At 25.5% G+C, this 22,992-nt stretch overlaps 4 protein-coding genes and 1 long non-coding RNA gene across 14 annotated transcripts; 2 read left to right on the forward strand and 3 right to left on the reverse strand.

Annotated features, from left to right (window-relative positions):
• Positions 1-5: 5 nt before the first annotated feature.
• On the reverse strand, positions 6-3,217 carry LOC100867162 (uncharacterized). The gene is made up of 8 exons (XM_003693556.4): positions 3,087-3,217; positions 2,437-2,713; positions 1,944-2,120; positions 1,460-1,871; positions 1,193-1,386; positions 790-1,116; positions 577-705; positions 6-490 (listed from the first exon to the last, which is right to left on the reverse strand). Exons 2-8 carry the CDS (start codon positions 2,629-2,631, stop codon positions 416-418), a joined length of 1,509 nt encoding a protein of 502 aa, XP_003693604.1. The 5' UTR covers positions 2,632-2,713; positions 3,087-3,217; the 3' UTR covers positions 6-415.
• Positions 3,218-5,280: 2,063 nt separating this feature from the next.
• On the forward strand, positions 5,281-7,254 carry eIF3i (eukaryotic translation initiation factor 3 subunit I). Its single transcript, XM_012486343.3, has 5 exons — positions 5,281-5,677; positions 6,037-6,283; positions 6,351-6,631; positions 6,709-6,909; positions 6,971-7,254. Exons 1-5 carry the CDS (start codon positions 5,675-5,677, stop codon positions 7,217-7,219), a joined length of 981 nt encoding a protein of 326 aa, XP_012341797.1. The 5' UTR covers positions 5,281-5,674; the 3' UTR covers positions 7,220-7,254.
• Positions 7,255-7,337: 83 nt separating this feature from the next.
• Positions 7,338-11,443, reverse strand: Parp1 (Poly-(ADP-ribose) polymerase). The gene is made up of 5 exons (XM_003693555.4): positions 11,028-11,443; positions 10,512-10,653; positions 9,895-10,439; positions 9,573-9,778; positions 7,338-9,479 (listed from the first exon to the last, which is right to left on the reverse strand). The coding sequence occupies exons 1-5, from the start codon at positions 11,139-11,141 to the stop codon at positions 7,511-7,513; spliced, it is 2,976 nt and encodes a 991-aa protein (XP_003693603.1). The 5' UTR covers positions 11,142-11,443; the 3' UTR covers positions 7,338-7,510.
• Positions 11,011-16,140, forward strand: LOC147656902 (uncharacterized). Its single transcript, XR_015293498.1, has 2 exons — positions 11,011-11,125; positions 15,794-16,140. It is a non-coding gene; the product is annotated as an uncharacterized LOC147656902 (long non-coding RNA).
• On the reverse strand, positions 11,959-22,677 carry MEP-1 (zinc finger protein MEP-1). Of its 10 annotated transcripts, none has more exons than XM_003693553.4 (10): positions 22,511-22,675; positions 20,975-21,099; positions 19,579-19,671; positions 16,793-19,135; positions 16,594-16,682; positions 15,812-15,949; positions 15,088-15,264; positions 14,259-14,381; positions 13,926-14,030; positions 11,959-13,818 (listed from the first exon to the last, which is right to left on the reverse strand). In XM_003693553.4, the coding sequence occupies exons 3-10, from the start codon at positions 19,646-19,648 to the stop codon at positions 13,504-13,506; spliced, it is 3,360 nt and encodes a 1,119-aa protein (XP_003693601.1). In that variant the 5' UTR covers positions 19,649-19,671; positions 20,975-21,099; positions 22,511-22,675; the 3' UTR covers positions 11,959-13,503. The 10 variants fall into 10 exon arrangements, 9 of the variants coding, with proteins under 9 accessions (XP_003693601.1, XP_012341789.1, XP_012341792.1 ...); XM_012486335.3 differs by having other exon boundaries at positions 22,344-22,672; XM_012486338.3 differs by having other exon boundaries at positions 22,642-22,661.
• Between the last annotated feature and the right edge of the window lie 315 nt (positions 22,678-22,992).

The raw sequence follows: 22,992 nt of genomic DNA on the forward strand, positions 1-22,992 counted from the left end.
AGATATTTTTAATATTCTAAGAAAAATTATTTTTATTAAAGCACATGTTTATCATTGAGATATTAGATGAAATATATTATACTAATTTCTTAATCCAATGAATTAAATAATTTTAGATTTTTAATAATTATTAGTACATAATTAATGTTTTTTTATATTAATTAAATTATCGCTATCAAATATTTTAGAAAAATAATAAGATAGAATATGTAAATAAATATAAGAAAACATTGCACACAAAAATGCGATCAATAATAACAATTCAATTAATTTGTGATTATTATTAAATACTTGTTTTTATATTATATGTATGCATACGCGAATTTTAATATATTATTGAACTCTAAATTAATATACAAAATTAATTTAATATACACAATTAACGAGTAGTAATCGAATGATAATAATTCATATGCTAACTTTCTGTTTGTGAATAATTTGAATTTTCTTCAATACTTATAGCACAAGGAACATATTCTTGTCCTGATTCCTAAATAAGAAATAAATTATATATATACAATTTTTATGAATCTCTATATATCTGATTTTAAAAAAATTAATAAATAAAAAACATACTGAATTAACAATAATTTGTCTTCCTTCTTCCAAATTAAGTCCATCCATATCTTCTGCTGTTAATATTATCACAGAATCTTCAGGTATACTATTTTCATCTATATAAGTTATAGGAATTTCTGATGAAACCTATAAATAAAATTTTGTAATTAAATAAAATTTATCAAAATCTATGTATAAAAAGTAATAAAAAATTCTCATAACTTCTAATACCTCGCAATATGTGAAATCAGATCCTTCTACCTTTGTTTCTATATTATGTTTAGAATCTGATATTCTTTGTTTTTTTGAACTTAATGAGCGTTCTGATTTTTTACCATCTTGTTGAAGACGTCTCCAAATTGTTGTTTTTGGAATATGATAAGTCATTGATGCTGCTGCTTGCGACATTTTTCCTCCTTTACAAGCAGCAACAGCTTCTTCCAAACGAGATTTTTTTAATTCTTCATTTTCTGTTTTACGTTTCTTCCAAAATGAGAGAGGGAGTTTTCCTTCATCTACTAATCGCGCCTTATCTCTAAATAAAGTAGTCTTTGGAATCTAAAAACATTAATATTATTCTCAAGTTTAAATAAAATAAAAATGAATGATTAACTAAAAATTATTCATAATTTACTTTAAATTCAAGTGCAACTTTTGTTAAATTCTCTCCTCTTTCTAAAGCTTTAACTGCAGCTTCCCGTTTATCAGATCCATAAGATCTTTTCATTTCTGAACGTAATATTTGATATCCTTCTTTTTGAATACGCCTCCACAATACAGTCTTTGGTATACTAAACATCTCTGATGCATGTTGTAGACTTGATCCACCTATAATGACAATGAATTAAATTGATTAATATAATACAAATAATATTTAACTAAACATAAAACAAATACCAACCAATTACCGCATTTATAGCAGCTTTCATACATTCTGCCGGATATTCATTTCTTGATGCATTTAAATGAATACCTAATGCTTTAGCACGCATGTACAAAGTTGAACGTGGTATGTTATGTTTAGTAGAAGCTTCTATCAATGTTTGACCTGCCTTTAAATCATTAATTGCTGATGCCAACATATCATCACTATAATCTCTTTTTGTTGCATCACGTCTGCGTTTCTTTTTTTTATTCAATGTGGAATTTTCAGTAATTTCATATTTTTGTTGATTCTCTAAATTTTCATAATCATGTTGTAATGAATTAATAACTTTTTCTTCAGCCTCACTAATTACAGTTATTGATTCTTCATTATTATCATTAAAATCTTTATTATTCACAATGGAATCAGTTTCTTCAAGCCCATCAATCTACAATCAAAAGAAATATTATAAAAAAAAAATAATTTTATTTGTTTATAAAAATAATTTTATATAACCAACTTCGATAAGACCACAGATTTTCAATGAACGAGCTGCATCTAATAAACTATTAATATTCTCAACTGGAACTCGTACTTCTCCATGATAAGTAAATTCTATAATAGATTTTATATCTTGAGCAGATATATCACTTAATATTATTGTTGGATGATCTTCATTTACTTGACTCAATATTTCCTACAAATAAATTTATAAATCATATAAAATATTATATTGATATTTGTGTAAAACATAAAATATATATTTCTTAAACAAAAAAAAATAATCTATATTTATATAAATATTTTGAACATATAATAAAAACTTTTAATAAATAACTTTTTGATACAGATTATTAAAATTTGTGCAAAAACAAAATCAAATAATTTTAACTTCAATTATTATTTAAAAATGTTTGAAAATAACCATAAATTAAAAATTTTTTTTTTAAATTTATAAAATTTATAAATTTAAAACTACAAAAGGTATTTTTAAAAATACAAAAGTTATTTACTCGAAACAAAGTGCTACAAGCACAAAGAACTATACGATGTGCATGAATACGTTCCCCAGCAGCAGCCAGGGTAACATCCACCATACAATCTTCCTCTAAAAGTTGTCTAACTACATCAGAAAGATGATTTTGATAATCATTCCATTTAAACCAATAACTTTGATTGATTTCATGTTGGTTAGCAATTTCAGACATGCCGTTTCAGTTTCGTTTCCTTTTTCAGTTTCAATAACCCGTATACGACCGGAATTTGGAATAGGACTGAACTCTTCAACAACTAAAAAGATACAATTTGTTTGTAATACTTTTTAAAAATTATAATAAATTTGATAATTTTTTATAATTGTTTATTGTAACAAAATTTTTTAAACTATTCTATACGTGCTGTATCATTAAACAAACTTTCACTTAAAAATTAAATAACAATAGATATTTAATATATATAAGATATTGTTACTTAAAAATATGTTACGATTGGTTAATATAAAATCTATATTAAATTTAATGATAAAACAATTTTCACATTTTAAAATTAAAAAATATAAAAATTAAAAATAGAAAAATTTTTTAAAATTTAAGTAAATTTAAAGTTTAAGTAATAATTAATTATATTTGTAATCATAAATATTTAAATTTAATTATAATTTAACTTTCATATATATATGTAGTATGTGTAGTATATATGCTGGTATAAATATCTAAATAGATAATTGATTTCTTGTAAATGTTAAAATCTTGATAAATTTATGTCACAGACAAGAAATAAAATAGACCATAGAAGAAATATAATATAGATCGGATACCTAATAAAATTTTTTTATTTTATATATTTATATCTATTTAAAATAAGAAAGAACAATCTACTGAGTAACAAGAATTATAATTAAATTTAATAATTTTTATACATCATAACTCAGATGAAATGTAAATATGAAAAAGTACAAAAAAGTACAAAAAAATATATGAGATAAAATATAAAAAAGATATAATACATATATTTTAGAAATTTAGGAATCTCTGTCATCTAATTTTATTTTCGTATTACATGCGATGTTATTGGTTTAATATAGAAAACAATTATAAGATTAATAATTGAAATTAGAATCTAATTTTATTATAAAAACTATATAAAAATAAGATATAGATTAAAATAGAAATATAGAAATCTACATTTTTCAATTTGATCATCTTTAAATGTAAAAAATAACGTTTTGAGAGAATTGATAAAGGAATTAATTCAATGAACTAATTTATACTATTTAAACAAATAGAGATGAAACTTACATCACTTATAATTAGACTGAATGACGCGACATAAGTATAGAATGGCAGCAGTAATCGTAAAAAGCGACATCATTAAAAAAAAATCTTATTAAAAATTCTTGTATGCATATAAAATAACTATGAAATAATTAATTAATAAGGTAATTCTGAACTCTGATTTTATGAACATATGAAACAAATTTGATAAATTTATAGATTAATCATTTTCTAGATTGATTTCAATGATTTTTAAATATATTATAGAAATCATCATTTTGAACAATTTTTTTTTCATGAAAATATCGAATTTATTTATTTTAGATATTCATAAAAAAAACTAATGTTATTGTTATAGTGAATTTATTACCTATTTATGATGACAATGATTGTTGTTTATCAATTTTTTATAATTTATATGCCTAAATAGATAGGCGCGACGGCTAATACTTAAAATATAACATATGAACTAATATCATCACTGCAGTATTTATTCATAGCGAATTTGGACATTAGATCTATAAATCCTTTAAAGCATTCCAATTTATGGAAGGAAAAAATAAAATATAGAATAATTTTTGAATAATTTAAATTATAATAATCGAAATCATAATAATAATATCTATTGTAATTTTGATTATTGTAATTTCAGTTTTCATAAATTATATTTTTATATTTTAATTTCGTATTTCGCGAATAACAATTAGAAATAAAAATTCAATTCATAACAATAGAAATTCTTGAAGTATAAATTTTCGATTGAATTATCAGATTATAGACCTTGTAATTCATTATGACAATAATTAAAATTGAGTTTCCAAAACACAGTAATAAAATATTTATTTAAAAATAATTAGAAAATTGAAATTGAAAAATTTAATTGTTGCTTTCGTTTCTCTCATCAACACGTTTATATTTTCTCATCAGCATTTTAACTCCTGATTTTTTCTTTCATTTATCCTTATTTTTATTATTATCTTTTTCTATTTTTGACAAAATCTATCTAGAGAACTTCGAATTCTAATTAATTTATATAAAGATTAAAATATATCTCTCTTTGATAATTTCGAAACCAATTTTTTTACAATTAATCACAAATTCATTAACAATATCTATATTGTAATAAAATAAAAAATTCTATTTTTTATAAATTAAAATGATTTACACATTTCATTTTCGAAATTATTATAATTTAGCTAATATTCTTTGGATTTATTTTAAAACAAACAAACGTTATTCGTCCGTAAATGATTATGATAATCCAATTTTTTCATAAAATGTATATAAAATTATTGTATGTTTTATGATGAAAATATAAATCTTAATATGATTTTATTAAAACTAAAATGTTAGATTATATCTATATTTAAGCATAAACTATTAAATATATATATATGATATAATATTATATTAAAAAAATACATATTATATTATAAATATAAATTTCTATACTTTGTTTTTTATTGATTTATTCCTTATGATTATATATATTCTTATTGATTATTCCTTGCTTATAATTTTTATAATAAAATTACATTTTAATTTCAATTATTAATTATTAACATTATAATTTATATTGATGTTATATTGCATGTTATATGAAAATGGTAAGGTTAGATAAGCTTTGAATTCTAAAAATCAAAAAAACATTATATCAAAATATCAGAAATCGATATTTTATCTCCAAATTTTTTTATGTTTAGAAACAAGAAATACAAAAATATATTTAATTATAATTCTTATATCGATAGCACTATTGTTTCATTCTATTTAGAATTGATAATATCGCATGTATTAATAATAAATAATCTCCAGAATTAGAAAACAAAAATGAAATGATAGGTCTATTCTATATTTTGTTTGTAGTCTGTGTTCATGTGCTTTTTGTATTAAGAGAATTTTGTAATTGCTTTGAAGTAACGGAGTATTTTCTAACTTTATAATCAATTTATTTAATCGTTTATTTTGAAATAAAAAAATGGTTAGTTATTCTATATATATCATATATTTTAAATATTAAATTTTATTAGTGATTCTATGTACATTTTTGATGATATATTTAAACATGTGACAGCATAACCTTAATGACATTACTACGTTAAAAACATAAAAATATCAGTTTTGTATGCTTTTTTCCTATATCAATAATTTTAATTTTTTTTTATAATTCTTAATGCAATAATTTAAACTAAAATTAGATATTTTTTCGTGGTATGTTGTGGTTATGTTATTTCATAAAATTTGTTAATGGTAATTCTTAGATAAATTTTTTACTTGAGAAAAAGATAATATCATATGTAAAATATATTTAAAAATAATAAATTAATTACTTTATTATAGAAACCCTTAATGTTACATGGGCACGAACGTGCAATAACACAAATCAAATATAATAGAGAAGGAGATTTATTATTTTCTTCTAGCAAAGATAAAAAGCCAAATGTTTGGTATTCTTTGAATGGTGAACGTCTTGGAAGTTTTAATGGACATAATGGTTCTGTATGGTGTATTGATGTTAATTGGGATACAACAAGATTTTTATCTGGAAGTGGTGATAACACGTTAAGAGTTTGGGACTGTCAAACTGGTTTGTACTTAATTTTATTTGTCTATTTCATGCACTATTATTTATATTTAAAATATTTATATTATAGGAAAAGAAATAGGTTTACTTCATACGAACAGTTCAGTGAGGACATGTAGTTTTAGTTACTCAGCAAATCTTGCTGTTTATTCAACAGATAAAGCTTTAGGACATCAATGTGAAATGTTCATTATGGATATTAAAAATGTTGATGCAGTTTTATCACAAGCAGATGCAATTTCTAGAATTGCTGTGAATGGCCCTAGAATTTCTGCTATTTTATGGGGTGCATTAGATGAAACAATTATTACTGGCCATGAAGATGGTGAAATCACTCTTTGGGATGTTAGGGTATATAATATATCATTATTATATAATCATATATAGATTAAATATTTAAAACTTCTAATAATTATATTTTTCTATAGACAAGAAAAAAATTAACAAGTGTTAAAGGTCATAAATCACAAATAAATGACATGCAATTCAACAAGGATGGTACTATGTTTGTAACTGCATCAAAAGATAATACTGCCAAATTATTTGATAGTGAATCATTAATGTTATTGAAAACATACAAAACAGAAAGACCTGTTAATTCTGCTACAATTTCTCCAATTTTTGATCATGTATGTATAATTGTGATATTTGTGATGTATTTACCAAAATTTGTAAAACATATGTTTATAGGTGGTTCTTGGAGGAGGTCAAGATGCTATGGATGTCACAACAACATCAACTCGTCAAGGAAAATTCGATTCTCGATTTTTCCATTTAGTATTTGAAGAAGAATTTGCACGTTTAAAAGGACACTTTGGTCCAATTAATTCTTTAGCATTTCATCCTAATGGTCGAAGTTTTTCAACGGGTGGGGAAGACGGTTATGTTCGTATTAATACATTTGACCAATCTTACTTTGACTTCCATTTTGAATATTAATTTTATGAAATAAAAAAAAATATATGTCAATCAAATAGTAGTATAAATTATTTTTATCCAATTTTTAAAATATTTTTTGCTTTTAAAATATCCATATTTAATATATTAAAATTAAAGATTTACTCTGTTATTTAAATTTATTGTTCATTTGTATAAAAAAAAATTAATACATCATATTTTTAAAAATAATATCGAAACTAATATTACTAATAGAATAGATTTAAGATGAATTATATTGAATATAAGTATGTGTTTTTATATTTTTTAATATTTTCAATATTTAAAAAAATATTAATTTTTATATTTGAAATTCATTTTCAATAAATATCGCGCTTTTACTTGAGCAATATCATATACAATATATTCATTGTATAATAAGTCTGATTTTTTTGGTAATTTAACAGATACAGAGACACCATATGGAACTTCAACACCATCTTTCATTTTATAAATATTTTCAGGATCAGGTTGTGTCTGACCACGACCCCATGTTGAATGTTTGCCACTCGGTAATTTCTCGATATAATCTGCATGAAATCTCTCATACATATTACCTAATGCCACTTCACAAAGCAATAACAATCCTGTAGGATTTTCACTATTTGTACAACAATAATTCGCAGATTTAGAAACCATATCTGCGAAGTATATACCTTTACCAAACATATAACCAGTAACAGGAGCTTCTGGTGGAGCTATTCTTAAGCCCTGAGAAAGTATACCAGCAAAATTAGTTGTTCTAGAACCATGCCAAAGTAACTTCTTATTATGTAGTTTCTTGAATGGTTTATATCTATTATCCTCGCCTTGTCTTTTAATAATAAATATATCTTCAATTTCAAGTTCATATTGTGTATGAGTCTTTGCATGAGTATTTTCTACATATTGTTTAATAACTTTATACTCTTCATTTTCTTTATCCAATATTTTAATTTCAGTGTTTAATTGCTTATAATGAGCATCAAGTGGATTCTTTGTTGTATCTGTTTTAGCATATAAAAGTGAATAAGCAATCTCCATTTCAAGTAATGCATCTAACATTTCGCATTTAGAGTGAATTTCTTCCATTGTATTTAAAATTTTAGGTTCGGATATTCCGAAATTATGAGGTATTAAGTTATAAAATCTATTAGATGCATCAACCAATTGAACTGAATCGAAATTTTTTTTTTTTAATACTTCTTGTAGATCTGTTAATACTGAATATGCTTTTTGAATTTGTTTTTTAGACAATTTCCCAAGTGGCATTTTCTCTATATCAATTTCAAATTCTACCATTGCTTTTCTCATGTTTGCTTCATTAAAAATCAGTTTCATTAAATCTTGAATTGGTGGTTCTAATTCACTTTTAATGTCAGATTCTAATATTTTTGTTGACATTTCATCTCCATAATCAATATCAACTGGATACATTTTATGAGGTACTTTAACAAAATATTCTCTTTGACTCCAACAATTTCCACTTTTTTCTTCATATAATGATTCAAATTGTTGTATACATTCCTCTAAGGCTAAATTATCTAATTTTGAACCACCAATAGTTGTTCCTATTCTACCCCAACTTCTAAATAACCAATACTGATTTTTTTTATCATGTTTTAAAATTTGTAACTTATAAAAACTATTTTTTTTAGTTTGTATATCTGAAAGTATCAATGTAACTGTATATTTATTTTTACCCTCTTGATATACATGTGCAGAATCTTGTAAACCACTAAGTGGATCAACAGTTTCACCTTTTTTTAATTGTAATTTCATTTTGCCAGATCCTGACTTTTCATATATACTTTTACCTTTACTTTTTGAAGCATTAGATTTTTCTGCAATAACATTAATTCTATCAGATAAGTTACCACCCCAACTTGAAATAGTTTTTTTTTTAATAAGTGATACAGCAGATTTCGTATACTCTTTAGCTTCCTCAACAAAATCTTCAGTAATAATTTGAATATTAAAATTCTTAGCTTCTTCCATTTTTTTACTCATTTTATCTATTTCATGTTGTGTTGATATAACAGCAGTCACATGTTCATGAAGTTTTGATATTACATCTCCACCTAAATGTAAAATTTCTTTTTTCAAAGTATCTTTATGTTTTTCTGTATGACCTATAATAACAAATTGCATGTGCTTTAATGGTCTAGGTTTTGCATCAACTTTGGGTCCAGAATCAATATCATCTTCTTTTTTTATTAAATTAGATGTTGAGGGTATAGATATCTTTATAAGTCGTTTCTTAACTTTGCATTTCAAAGATTTGCTATTAAATATTTAAATATATTTAAATATAGTTTTTAACTTTATTATATATGTATATGTTGATTTATGAAAATAATTTTACAAAAATACTTACAGACTTGGATATGATTCTTTTAAATCTGATGATATTATGAATTTTTTTCTTTTAGGATCTTGTGTGATATTTTCACATTTAGTCCATTCTGTTAAATCTCCAGTACATTTGTATCCAATGCCAGAATGATATACAAACTGTCCACTACATTTTGGACATGGCTTTAAAGCTCCAAAATAGATAGCATCTGATAAACGATCTATTATCTATAATAAAAAGTTATTTTATTAAATATTTTAGAAAGTTATTTTATTAAATAATATTTATTTATTAATCTTTATTTACTTATAATTGAAACCAAACTTATTAATAAAACACATACTGTAGATACACCTTCTGGAATTTGTTGTTCATTTTTTTCCAACATAGCAATGAGATCAGATTTTTTTATAGAGGATAATATATCTTTAATTGAAAATAATTCATCATTTTGTTTTTTCATTTCTTCTTCTTCTTTTACATCTATTGGTTCATCTTTAATTTTTTTAATTGGTGGAGCATCATCTGATTTAATCTTTGGTAAAGCATCTTTAAGCTTTTTTTGGTCCTCTTTGGAAAGATCTTCTTTGCCAGGAAGTGCATCACCACTTTCATAAAATTGTAAACTTTCTCTTACTTTGATAAAGCAATCAAGATGATGCCATTTGTCTATACCACCATATCTTCTAGCTTGTTCACTTTCAAAATCTTTTTTTGATATCCTAATTTCTCCTTGTACTATTCTTTCCTCACAAGCTTTACATGTTGATTTGTTAGATTTTGCATATTGAACTACAAAATCACGTAATGGACCTATATTTTTAGCTGAAGTACTTCCACGTTTTTTTCCTCTTCCAGATGCAGGTAATGGAAGATTAATCGATTCTTCTGTAAAAATTTAAGTTATAAGAAATTTTCATACAATATTATATGTAATTTATAACGTTATAATAAACAAACCAATTTTCTTTTGAAGTTCTTTTTGATCTTCCCAACGAATATTATCAAAATTAGCAATATCTGCAGTAGTTTTTGGTCTTTGTTTTGTAAAAAAACAAGGTGGATGATACCAATTTGGTATCTTTCCATCATGAACAGGACTCTAAAAATTAAGATATGATTTGATATTTTTTAAATGTAATAATTTTTTCAAAAACATTCAAAATATACATAAATTCAATAGTACTATGAAAAATAATTCTAATAAGTTTTTATAATTTTATTATAATGAAATATAAAAAAATTTATAAAAACAAATCTATCTTCATAAATACATTTTTTATTTTAAACTATATTATTATTACATTATATAATATTGATAAAATTAAGTAATAATTGAAAATAATATATTAACAATTTATATTAATGTTTATATTAATATTTATGTTATATTATATATTATGTTATATTTATGTTATATTATAATAATAGTTATAAGGTATAAATTCATATTAATATTAATATTCTCGATATTACCTGAACAATAACGGCAAGTCTTAAGGAATCTTTCTGAATAGAATTCTTACAATTTTTACAAGAAGATCGCGAACTTTTTGCATATTCAACAGAATAAGGTAAATCAACATTCATTGTTACGTTATTTTCCGTTCAATAATCTTATTTTAAAACGGAATATCAGATTAGAAGTAGTGTATTCAATGGATATAGATAAAATGTATATTGCCCGCCAAATTGATACATTTAGAACCTCAATTTATTTTTTCTTTCTATTACTACTCATTTTAAATAATAATTTTACGATCTACAATAAAAGAAATTTATAATAATGATAATTATAATTTTATTTATTTAAGTTGTTTATAGTTAAATTTTAAAAATATATCTTCAATATTTCTATGCAAATTGATGGCCAATCGAATTTAAACCGGAAATAAAATACTATTTAGTATGAATTTTAGAACTTACCTTAATTATAATTTTATTGCTTGAACATCGTAGTTTTATAAAAAAAATTATGATCTCTAAATATTTTTTTTAATGTAACTTGAAAAATTTTTTGTACAAAGATACATTTTTTAATTTTTTACAATTTATATTCAAACTGATAATTAAAACATATATTTATTTCAATATATCATACAAAAATATATTTATTTATATAAACGTAATACAAGTAAAAAATATTTTCAAAATATAATTATTTTTCCATATATATTAATTTATTTTATTAATATATATGTGTATATATATATATATATATATATATATATATATATATATATATATTATTTGTTCATTTTATAAGCAACAATACATTATTTTAAATATGAATTCATAAATTAATTCATTAAAATGCATACAATATTTAAAGTAAATTTAACATGCAAATACAAGTATATTTTATTGAAAGTATAGTCTAAACGATATATTATAAATAAACTACAAATTGTAATACAATGTTGGTATACTTTATTTTTATAATCATATAATATTGTACAAATTATTACAGTAAAGTATATATTTCTGTAATTACGACTATGAATGTTTTTCTGTTTTACCAACATATCTTGCCATAAAAGTGGCTGGCAAATGGTAGTAGAATTAAATAATACAACCATACAATGTAAAAATGCACTATGTTATTTTCTTTGTTGAATGCAAATTTTTCCTCTAAAATTATTCCTACGATAACGTACAAAACTTATTAAGGAAAAATCGAAATTATTAAATTAAATCTGTTACTTCTTTCGACTATCTACATATTCATATAAGTCTATTATAAATCCATAGTGCTTACAAGAAGATAATTAATTGTCCCTTCTTATCGCTATTGCTATACTAGAATAATTTTACATATTTATATATATAATATTTTTCTAGATATTATATATATACATATATAAATATATATGTTTAAATGTCGTGATGTTCATACTAACAAGTTCGGTGTTCCATGACAAATTGATTGTTTCAACAGAAAAAATGTATACACATATGCGTGCCATCCTATTTTATTGATATAATCGTTTATATTATATTCTATGTTAATGTACATTTTTGTTTATATAAGAGCGCAAAAATAAAACTTAATATTTTATTACAATATCTGCGACGAAAAATTTCAACTTATAGAAGTAGATACAATTTACAACTTCAAAAAATTTTTGATTTTATAACTTACTTCATACACACAACTTTATGAAATATTACAAATTAAGCAGAGAATTATAAATTCCATATTCGTCGCTTAAAAGTATGATGGCGAAATTAGAAAAAGAAGTATACATTTGATAGAAAGAAAGTTAGAAAAACTATTGGTATTTGTTATCCACCAAAAAACATTGCGAAATTATCTAGGGCACTCCCGTTGATTAATACAATTTGTTTGTATATTATTCAGAAATTGCTTCGCAACATGACGCGTAGACACATCGAATATATGGAGTAAGGACAGTTTATCGTTTATTGCCCTACGTAATCGTATTAGCATTAATAACAAAATAGAATTAATTCAAATATATTTGTCTTAGAAAAAGAATTTATATTATTAGTCAATTTACTATTCAAAAGTGATTCGCAGTATGACATGTGAGTGTCGCATAAAATGTAAATATTCTTCATATTTATAGGTTTTTATAGGCGTGTAGGTCAGGAATATGCAGCTCTAGGATTAACCAAGGAATTAGACTGAAGGCCACCCTTTAATATTTTTACAGTCTATTTTATCTATGTCTGATAACAACAATAAAAATTCTTAAATAAATATATCGGTATAATCATTGATGGAATATTATTACGCAATCAACTAGTTTTTTTGCCAAGAGTTGTAGGTTTAGTTGTAGGTTGTAATTGCGTATTAAGCATAATATGCATACACATGTACACGGCACGTCAGTCATTGTATATTGTACTACAATGACCAGTATGGAGTACCACAAAATTACGTGAAATTCATTAAGACAAGACACATGTATCACTCTGCTGATCATTGCTATTTTCCTCTGCCTTGAGATGTACCCGACCTGGTTGTAGGTTTTGCTGGTTGTGGAATAATCGTAATTTCATCATTGATCTTCAATGGTTTAAGAAGGGAGTCATTGGATCTGGACGATGGAGATGAAGGTGTATTCTTCTTATCCATTACTCTTTTAGCTACGACACTATGTGCCGAGTATACGTGATTTTCAAACTGCTTATACATTCCAAACGTGGCAGTGCAAACTGTACATTTATAAGATAGATGTGCTGGTTTTAATGTCATTCCATGATCTCGCGCAACATGATTTAGTAATTTCCATTGATATACCTAAAAATTAAGATCCATAGCCCTCAAGTATCATGTTGCCTTAATTCATATTTTCCAATCTGATACGCATATAATTTCGTATATTCAACAATAAATATAAAACTTACCCTGCCGCAAGCTGGACAGCGACCAGCATCTTTTCCTCTGTTTGCAGCTTCTTGCATACTAGATGTAACTAAGCCATGAGATCCAAGTAAATGTCTTTCCAGACCCTGTAATAATAAAAAATTTAATATTATTATAATTTTATTCTTATACATAATAATATAAAATTTATAATAAAAATATAACACTTTGGAATAATATTAATTTTTTATTTAAATAATAAGTATGCATATTAATATATGTATTATGTATTTTTTATTATATTATTTATATTTATTAATTTATATTTAAATTTAAATATGAAATTTATTTAAGAATAATATATTTTTATATACCTGGTCTGTGAAAAACCGAAATTGACATTTTTGACAATTCAATGGAGGTCTATTATAAATCATCTTTGGATGTATTTTAACTTTGTGAATCCATTGCATATGATTACGTAGTTGTTCTAAATCCTGAAAGAAAGAAATAATTTTATATATGAATTATATATATGAAATAATGAATAAAATATAATATATAAAACATAATAATTATATCATTTAATTATAAAAAATATCATAATTAAAATTATTTAAATATAAAACAATAAATTGAGTAAATCTCATAATCCATTGTTTTATTTTTCTTGAATTTAATTTCTTTTTTAATAACCTAGATATTATTTTTTAATTTTCTATTAATATTTTCTATTTTTATTTAATATTTTCTAAAAATATTCTTGAATTTTTATTAAATGCTTTATTTTTCAAATTTATTTATTATCAATTATTATCAAATTATTATCAATTTATTTTTCAAATTTAAATTATTTATTTAAATTTTAACTTGAAAATAATTTGAAAATAACTATATCAAAAATTATATATAAATTTTTAAGACTGATAGTCATAATATTAACTTTTTGAAAATTCATGAAAAATAAAATGAAATAATAAATGCACTCTATTTGATAATTATATATTTTTTTAATATAATTAATGATAACAAATGTTAACTAATTGCTAAATTAACTAAAATTAACAAATGTATCTATATAAGTTCATAAAGAATTTGAGTATAATAAAAATTTATATTATAAATAAATAAATAATTAAAGACATATCATAAAGATATGAGATATTATTTTACAAAAATTTAACATAAATCAATATAATTTACCTTAATATACCCATCGCAAATTTCACATATAACAAATGTGGTTTTTCCTCCAGACTTTGATGAAGTTCCAGAACCAGGAATAGAAGTTTGAGATGTTGTACGTGGTAATGGAGTTATAGATATACTTGGTTGACTTAACAATTTTGCTGTAGGATTTTTGGGACTTGTTGTTGTATTCTGAAAAATATAAAATATATTAATTATTTTAAATATAATAATATTTAAGAAAATGAACTATATTTTGATTGAAAAAGTTCTTGATTTAGGTTATTGCCAAACACACTATATCTCATCAAAAATTTTTTATTTTATGACTACTTTTATTATTTACATTATTATTATTATTTATTTCATTATTTACATTATTGACCACTTTTATAAAGATAATACAAAAGGTTATAAAAATTCTTAATGAATTATATGAATATGAAAAAAAAAATTAAATATTTCATAATGCAAGATTATTATAGGGATCAAAATCCATTGCTGAAATTAATAATTACGAAACTAGTTGCACTGCATACTAATGATATGTTTAGCCATAACTTTACATATATTGTTAAATCCTATAAGCAATTGTGTACAGCTTTAATTATATATATTATATAAATCTCAAAAAATTGGTTATGAAAGCCATTTTTCACCTGCGAAACACGTTATCCATGCGATCACAAACTTTATAAAATCAATTTAATCTTCCTGATAGGTTCCAACAATTATTTACCTGTGATGAGGACAATCTAGAGAGAGAGTCGATTACGTTGGGTACAAGTGCAATGGGTGTGGGTTGACCGGAACTGCCGCCGCTACTGCTACTCACTCCCGAGACAGCCGACATGACAGTCCCAGAGCCACCCACCACCTGTCACCACCCATATATTTTTTTACTAATTCTTAAATTTTTATTTACTTGAATTTGTGAACCTGTAGCTTTTTATAAATATCGATAAAAACAGAATGGTTTCGATGAAAATTTATAGAAAAAAATTAATATATACTGCTGTTAATGGATAAATAGAAAATAAAATATCTAAATGTGAATTATAAAATAAATATATAATTTAAATTTCTTCTTATCATAAGATTAATAAATTAATCATTTTTTAAATGTAATATATAAAATATATTACACTTTTTCACTTTTTCAAGTTTTTATAGATACAATATATTGATTAATAATGTAATTATAAAAATTTTCAAGGAAATATACAAGCATAAATGTGTTGTGTGTGTGTGTGTGTGCGCGCGCGCGCGCGTGTGTGTGCTTATACATTTTAACTAAAATTAAAAAAACTAGATTATTTTAAGGGCATGACTTTACATCATTATCATTGCCCATTCTATTTAAAAAAAATTACAGTAATGATATTAAAATATATTCAATATATAATTTTCAACATAATTCCAAAATATTAAAAAAAAATTATATATTCCATATATTATAAAATAACTTCAATGCTTTTCTATTATTAATAGATAAATTATAAGAAATAAAAATATTTTTACCTGAAATATTTGGTTACTACCAAATTGATACGAAGTAGGGACTAACAAACCAGACGATGTTGGACGATACATCATTCCTGCAACATTATCTAAAATACAAAATATATTATAATCAAATTTAATCAATTAAATTTTAATTAATTAAAAACAATGTAATTTTATGTATAACATATATTAATTTTAAATAATAAATAGTTACCTTGTCGCATTGTTGTACCACCTGGTCGTAATGTTTTCAAATCTGAATATCTTGGTTGCATAGGTGGCCGTCCTCTTCCGCGACCAGTAACTGGAGCAGGAAGTAATTTTGGTAAAAGTGGTTGAGGTCCTTTACCACTCATTGCCATTGCAAGTGCACTGGGATTAGTTGGTGCAACAGGCCTTGCTCGATTTAATCTTGGAATTTTTGCTGGAGGTTCCCAATCAGCAGCTGGTTCTAGATTTTTTTCTGGTCTAAATTTCTTAGTACAAGCAAGTATATGTCGTGTTAATTTTCCTTTTTGGTTATCCTCAAATGGACAATTAGGACATTGATGAAAAGCTGGACCCCGTTCCAACCTCCCGCGAGTATTATGTTCTGCTTCCATATGGAATAAAATATCATGAGGACTACGCACTTCAATTGGACAAAAATTACACTTGTAGACATAATTGCGCATATGTGGAGTTTCTAAATGATGTTGCATGACTAAAGTTGATTCCGTTTTAAAATTACAGAATTCACATTTTTTCAGTTCTAAATGGAATGGTTCATTATTTTCTTTACTAAATTCTAAGTTCTTAATGAGCGAATTTATAGCTAATTGAGTTTCAGCCGATGTGCTACCTTTGCCCTGTTTACGTTTTTGAGTCCGTAAAAGATCAGTTTGCACATATTCTTGAACAAGATTCACTCCAATTTGCATGAAAAATTTTCCCAATGGTAAATCAAAATATGTTAATATTTTATTCCTATCATCTTGCCGTATATCTTGTTTATCACTTATGTTACTAAATCCAGATTCAGTTATATCTAATGAATTATCACCTCTATCTTCATCTTTTTTACTCTTACAGTTTCCTTCATTTTCACTTTCTTCACTTTTATCCTTATTTTTTTGATTCATATCTAATGAATCTTCATCACATTCTTCTCTTTTATTTTCTTCTGTGCCTCTTTGGCTTCTTTCTTCCTTTTCTTGTTCTTCTAAACATTTTTCCAATTTTGTAACAAATTCTTTTAATGGTTTTAGAGGTGGTTTTTCATATACATATGGTACTATAAAAGATGGTGCTTCTACCACAAACATATCATCAGTTAAAGTAGGTAATATAGGAGGTGTTACTGTTGGTGTTACTGTAGTCATACTGGTAGTTTTAGGACTTAATTGTGCAGTTTTTGATGTCATGGGCACTGGTGTAATAGTTGTCCTCATATTAGGATACATAGTTTGTGTTGTCATTCCCATTGGAACTACTGAAAATGAACTAGTACTAGAAACAGTGTGATGGGGTTTACTGCTACTCACAGGAACACCACCACGCCCAGAGAGTATAGAATTTGTGTCTATAATAACTAAAGTAGGTTCTTTTTTTCCTCCTTTTACAGATTTACTACCAGCAGCAATTTCTACCAATCGTTTAGTATCATTAACTACAATAGTAGTTTTACTATTTTTGACTGGTGATTTTAATTTAGAATTTTCTTTGTCTTTACTATCAACACCAGCTAAAGGATCTTCTGGCTTAATTTCTTCAATATCTGAACCATCATCATCTACTTCCTCTTCTATTTCTTTTTCTATATAACTTGTCCTCTTTATGTTACGAGAACTTCTTCTTGGTGTAATACTACTAAGATCTACTTGCTTTCTAGATTTTCTTTGTTTTGGATCTTTATTAGCACGTTCTGGTGAAGTATTGTGACCATTCTTTGCACTATCAGTTATTTCTTCAATATCAGGACTATCGCAACTTCCATTTTCTTCACAGATTTTTACATCAGATGTATCCATGCTACTATCAGCAATGTCACTACTGACATTAATTTGTAAATCACTACTGCCTGATGAATCTTTATTATCTTTAAGGGCAGAATTTTTCATAGTGAACACATCATCATTATCTGAATGTATTTCTGTTATGTTTTCATCAAGACATTCAACATCTGAATTATTACTTTGTTCATCAACTTCCATAGATTCACATGATGTGTTTTTACACTTATCTTCAGTCTTAGACACTTCACTAAAATTGTTTATCTCACTGACACCCTCTGAGGATTTAGACATTTTAGAGTCATTTTCTGACTCTGACATTTCACTTCTTTTACTTCTACTTTGTGCTATCCCATTCTGTTCACTATTTTCAGGTTCTAAATCCCTTTCTTCAATTTCAACTTCCATTCTATGTTTGTCCTCATCATCTTCATTTCCATTTGTCTCCCTTTTTTCTTTTACTACACTACCAATTTCTTTTGACACGAGTTTGGATATATTAGTATCCGCATCAATGAATTCTTCTTTGTCATTATAATTTCCATTAATCCCATTTGGAATCACATCTGCAAAATATAATAAAATATTTTTATACAAAATGTTAATATCTCTTTAATGTTAAATATATATCATATTTTAATATTATATGATAAATAAAGAAAACTATTAATGTTTTTTAACAACCTAATTACAGATTATTAATTAGATTACTAAAATTACTTAATGAAATGTATTTATTATTGATAATTATTAATATAAATTAAAGAATGTAATGTAATATATATTATTAAATGAGAAACATTTCTATATAATATGAATAAAGTACAGTTTTTTAATGACATCTAAATTTAATTAAATGATAATAGAATAATGTCAAGAAAAAATTAAAAATCTAATAATGTCATTATTTAACAATAATCAAAGAAAATATGAAATGAATATAAAAGTGAAAATTAAAAGAATCAGAAGAGCTGTTCTAATAATTTCAAATAGGAATAGAATATTATACCTTTAAGAATCTTATCAGGACTGGCTTGAGATGAGTCCTTAATAGGGGGTTCTTCCAGCGTGCCTTCCATGGAGCCACCACTGTGCAGTTGATCTAAACAATTAATAAGAACACAGGAATAAGCGGCTCGTGGCGACGACGCGTTTCATTACATCGACGATATGAACGCGAGGGCGGGGAAAGAGAGGGAATTTTTAGCGGGGCCGAATTTTTCAAAATGGCGCTGCGAATTCCGTACTCCTATTTCCTTGTTCCCATAACCAACAAAGTTCGTAGTATGTTACTCTCCAGTCGACGCGTTACCGAAATGCATTCACTTGGTTCGGAAAAGTTTTGGCACACACAGATTATAGAAACGATTAAAGAACAGAGAGCTACTAATGAATAAAAATGATCGAATAAGCGAAATCCTGTGAAGTAGCTTGAATGGTTAGCGTCTCTCAGTCAGTCACCTGCACTCGCTAGCCACCGCGTCCGAGCGCCAGCCAGCCAGCCAGTCAGCCCTCCACCGTACCTCTCTTCACTCAACCTTCACAACCTACCAACCTACACCTATATCTACAACTTACACATCGAACTTTCGCCTTTCCTATACATTCACATATATGTAAACATACACGCAATCATACGTACACACGCCTTAATCGCCCATAGGTGAGCGCGCGAGCGCACAACCTTCCGAACTCTATACTACATGCCGGACAACACGCCAACCACCTACAGAACAACCCTATGACCTACCGAATCTGAACATGACAGATTGATTTCCTACGACAATATAACATTTAAATGAATTTCCCTTACAAATATTCAATAGTTCACATCCATGTGACAAGAAAAACCATGACAAACAAACATTCTAATACAGACGAAAAAAGAACTAGATAAACGCATACCATTTTGTTAAATTATGTATATATATAAATATGATCCATCCGATTAGCGTTTACATCCAAAATCTTACTTGAATTTTTCCATTTATTGCTTATACTCATGTCAAACACTCCGAAACTTTGTTGAAAAAAGTTTTTTGCTTATCTAGTGTATGAAATATAATAAAATTAAGATAAACTTTCTTTTTTAATCTGTTTAAAAAACACAACACATTCTTTTAAAAAAATCACATTCTTTTAAAAGATGCTGAGTATACTTTAACCTACACGAATGCTTAACTTGATGCAACATGCTTCATCGTTGAAAATAATAGTATTATTTGGAATTCGGAAAACGCGAAAAAGAATTCGAATGATTGAAGACACAAGGAATTCCATTCAGTATGCTCGTTCGGGACATGTCTCGTGCTACTTAACTCGCTATCCACGAATCCCGGCAGATCTATGAGGTAATGGAACGCGTACTCCATCCATCTCCTGTCACCAGGCACAAATATACGCACCTGACCGCTTGCTGTCCTAAACAATTTTCTGATACCGCGACATTTTCACAACCTGCAATCTTCAGTGGCGGCGGTGGAGTTACGATTTGTCCTTATACACACGATACACGATTTATTCACAAAACCTGTAAATAGTGAACATTCATCGCTGAAAATTAGGCACCAGAGGGCAGGCGCGACGTTGGAAACGTTAAAAAGTTATGCCCAGGGCCGTCGTAAAATCATGGGCTCTTTTTTATAAAAGTTAAATAGAAATAAAATTAGAAAGAATCGCAGAATAGACAAAAGATTTAAGAATTTGTTTTATTTCAATGTTATTTTATCACTATATAACTGCTTTTTGTATGAATATGATTAATTTGAAACAAAAATTAATAATATAATATAATAAAAAGAAGGAAAAAATATTGATTTAAATACTGAGTAATTTCTTTGCCTCTATTTTAAAAATAAAATAACAAAACTATATTCTATCTATCTGTACGTTTGTTTATTTTATAAAAAAATATATTTAAAATATTTAAAATATGTAAAATAATTATGAATTATTTAAATACTTTAATAATTTAAAATATGTAGAAAAAACATTCAGTCATCTTTTATTTTAATATGTATAACATATTAAAATAGAAAAATGTATAATTATATTAATTATATTTAAATAAACAAAATTAGAAATATTAATATATAATATATATTTTATTTAATTGATTTAAAAAATTCTGCAATATTAATAATTTATATTAATTATTTAAAAAATTCTACTGTAATTTTAATACAATATTTCTCTCAGAATTCTTCATATATTGCTGATCATGCATTTAAGCAAAATAATGATGCAAGATTCAAAGAATAAATACTTTGCTTAAACATAATTTCAAAGATAACTTATTAGCGAATTTCATTATCGGATCGATAAATTAAATATGAAAATAATGACAATAAAATATATTATAAATTTCATTGAACAATTTTCGATTCGTAAATGTTATTAAAATATTTAATATAATTTAATTAAGTTACGTATGTTAATGGCAATCGATATATCATAAATGAATTATATTATTATAATGGTAATAATCTATTTATATTACAATTTATCAAAGAGATGTAAACAGCAATGCATACATTCAAAACAAATAAAACAATCTATTGAAAAAAATCTATTTAACAAAAGATAGGAATAATAGTATGGGAAATGCGCAAGGGAATTGAGAGGATTGTCACGGCCCTGGTTATATTGTGTTATTCAGTATCAAAACTATACAAATCATAAAATTCAACAAATCAATCGCAAGTCCCTTGGCGTTCTTTTACAAGTAATATTTTGTTTTTATCTACGATCAAAAGCTGAAACACTCATGTTTACTGATTCATTGAAATTTAGAAAGCTGCCGCCATCTCTTCATAAGGGCTGGCTCAACTGTCGAACAGCTGCCGTGGTGGTCGCTAGCCGATCGCGATTATCCCCACAAAGAGGACTAATAATCAAAACACACACACATCGCAAATGCCGCGCTATTTAAATTCACTGACCGTTCGTAGCACTGATAAATATTCGGCTACACATGCAACTCCTTCGACACTTGATATACACCGTTTTTATATCAGAATTATTCACATATACTTTGTGTTTATTTGGGTTCGACGTCACGGATCCTTCTTACCTTCGTCGTCGAAAACTGCCAAGATGGCGACGATAATCACGTGACCATAAATTTTATGACGTACGTGTAATGTTAAAGGGACGAAACGACCAGTAGCGTTTGTTATATATAGTCACGTGATCTGGTACACGTGCACATCCAATGAGAGGCTCTCTCAAGAATAAGGACAATCTGCAATTGCAACAATGTATAGTAATAGGGTTGACTAACAAGTCCCCGCCCTTTTCTGTAGATTTCTTCATGAAACACCCCTGATACGAGTAAGAATATTTAAAAATTTATTTTATCATTTTTATAAATTTAGTTATATAAAATATATTTGGTGTGTGTGCGGGTGATTAATATTTATTT

Source organism: Apis florea, unplaced genomic scaffold (genome assembly GCF_048593485.1).
Source record: "Apis florea isolate Af1SG1 unplaced genomic scaffold, ASM4859348v1 contig_3493_pilon, whole genome shotgun sequence".
NCBI lineage: Eukaryota > Metazoa > Arthropoda > Insecta > Hymenoptera > Apidae > Apis > Apis florea.

Bases quoted from the DNA above. Each gene is read 5' to 3' on its own strand.
- eIF3i (XM_012486343.3), top strand. The intron at 6,632-6,708 runs GTATATAATATA...ATTTTTCTATAG, and splicing joins TCACTCTTTGGGATGTTAGG to ACAAGAAAAAAATTAACAAG. The intron at 6,910-6,970 runs GTATGTATAATT...ATATGTTTATAG, and splicing joins TTTCTCCAATTTTTGATCAT to GTGGTTCTTGGAGGAGGTCA.
- LOC100867162 (XM_003693556.4), bottom strand. From the start codon at position 2,631: ATGTCTGAAATTGCTAACCAACATGAAATCAATCAAAGTTATTGGTTT. The intron at 1,387-1,459 runs GTTGGTATTTGT...TTGTCATTATAG, and splicing joins TGCTATAAATGCGGTAATTG to GTGGATCAAGTCTACAACAT. The intron at 1,117-1,192 runs GTAAATTATGAA...TAATGTTTTTAG, and splicing joins AAGTTGCACTTGAATTTAAA to ATTCCAAAGACTACTTTATT.
- Parp1 (XM_003693555.4), bottom strand. From the start codon at position 11,141: ATGAATGTTGATTTACCTTATTCTGTTGAATATGCAAAAAGTTCGCGA. The intron at 9,779-9,894 runs GTATGTGTTTTA...TTTTTATTATAG, and splicing joins TTCCAGAAGGTGTATCTACA to ATAATAGATCGTTTATCAGA. The intron at 9,480-9,572 runs GTAAGTATTTTT...AATATTTAATAG, and splicing joins AAAGAATCATATCCAAGTCT to CAAATCTTTGAAATGCAAAG.
- MEP-1 (XM_012486333.3), bottom strand. From the start codon at position 22,544: ATGTGTAGCCGAATATTTATCAGTGCTACGAACG. The intron at 15,265-15,811 runs GTAAATAATTGT...TATATTTTTCAG, and splicing joins CTAGATTGTCCTCATCACAG to AATACAACAACAAGTCCCAA. The intron at 13,819-13,925 runs GTAAGTTTTATA...CTTAATTTTTAG, and splicing joins GCTGTCCAGCTTGCGGCAGG to GTATATCAATGGAAATTACT.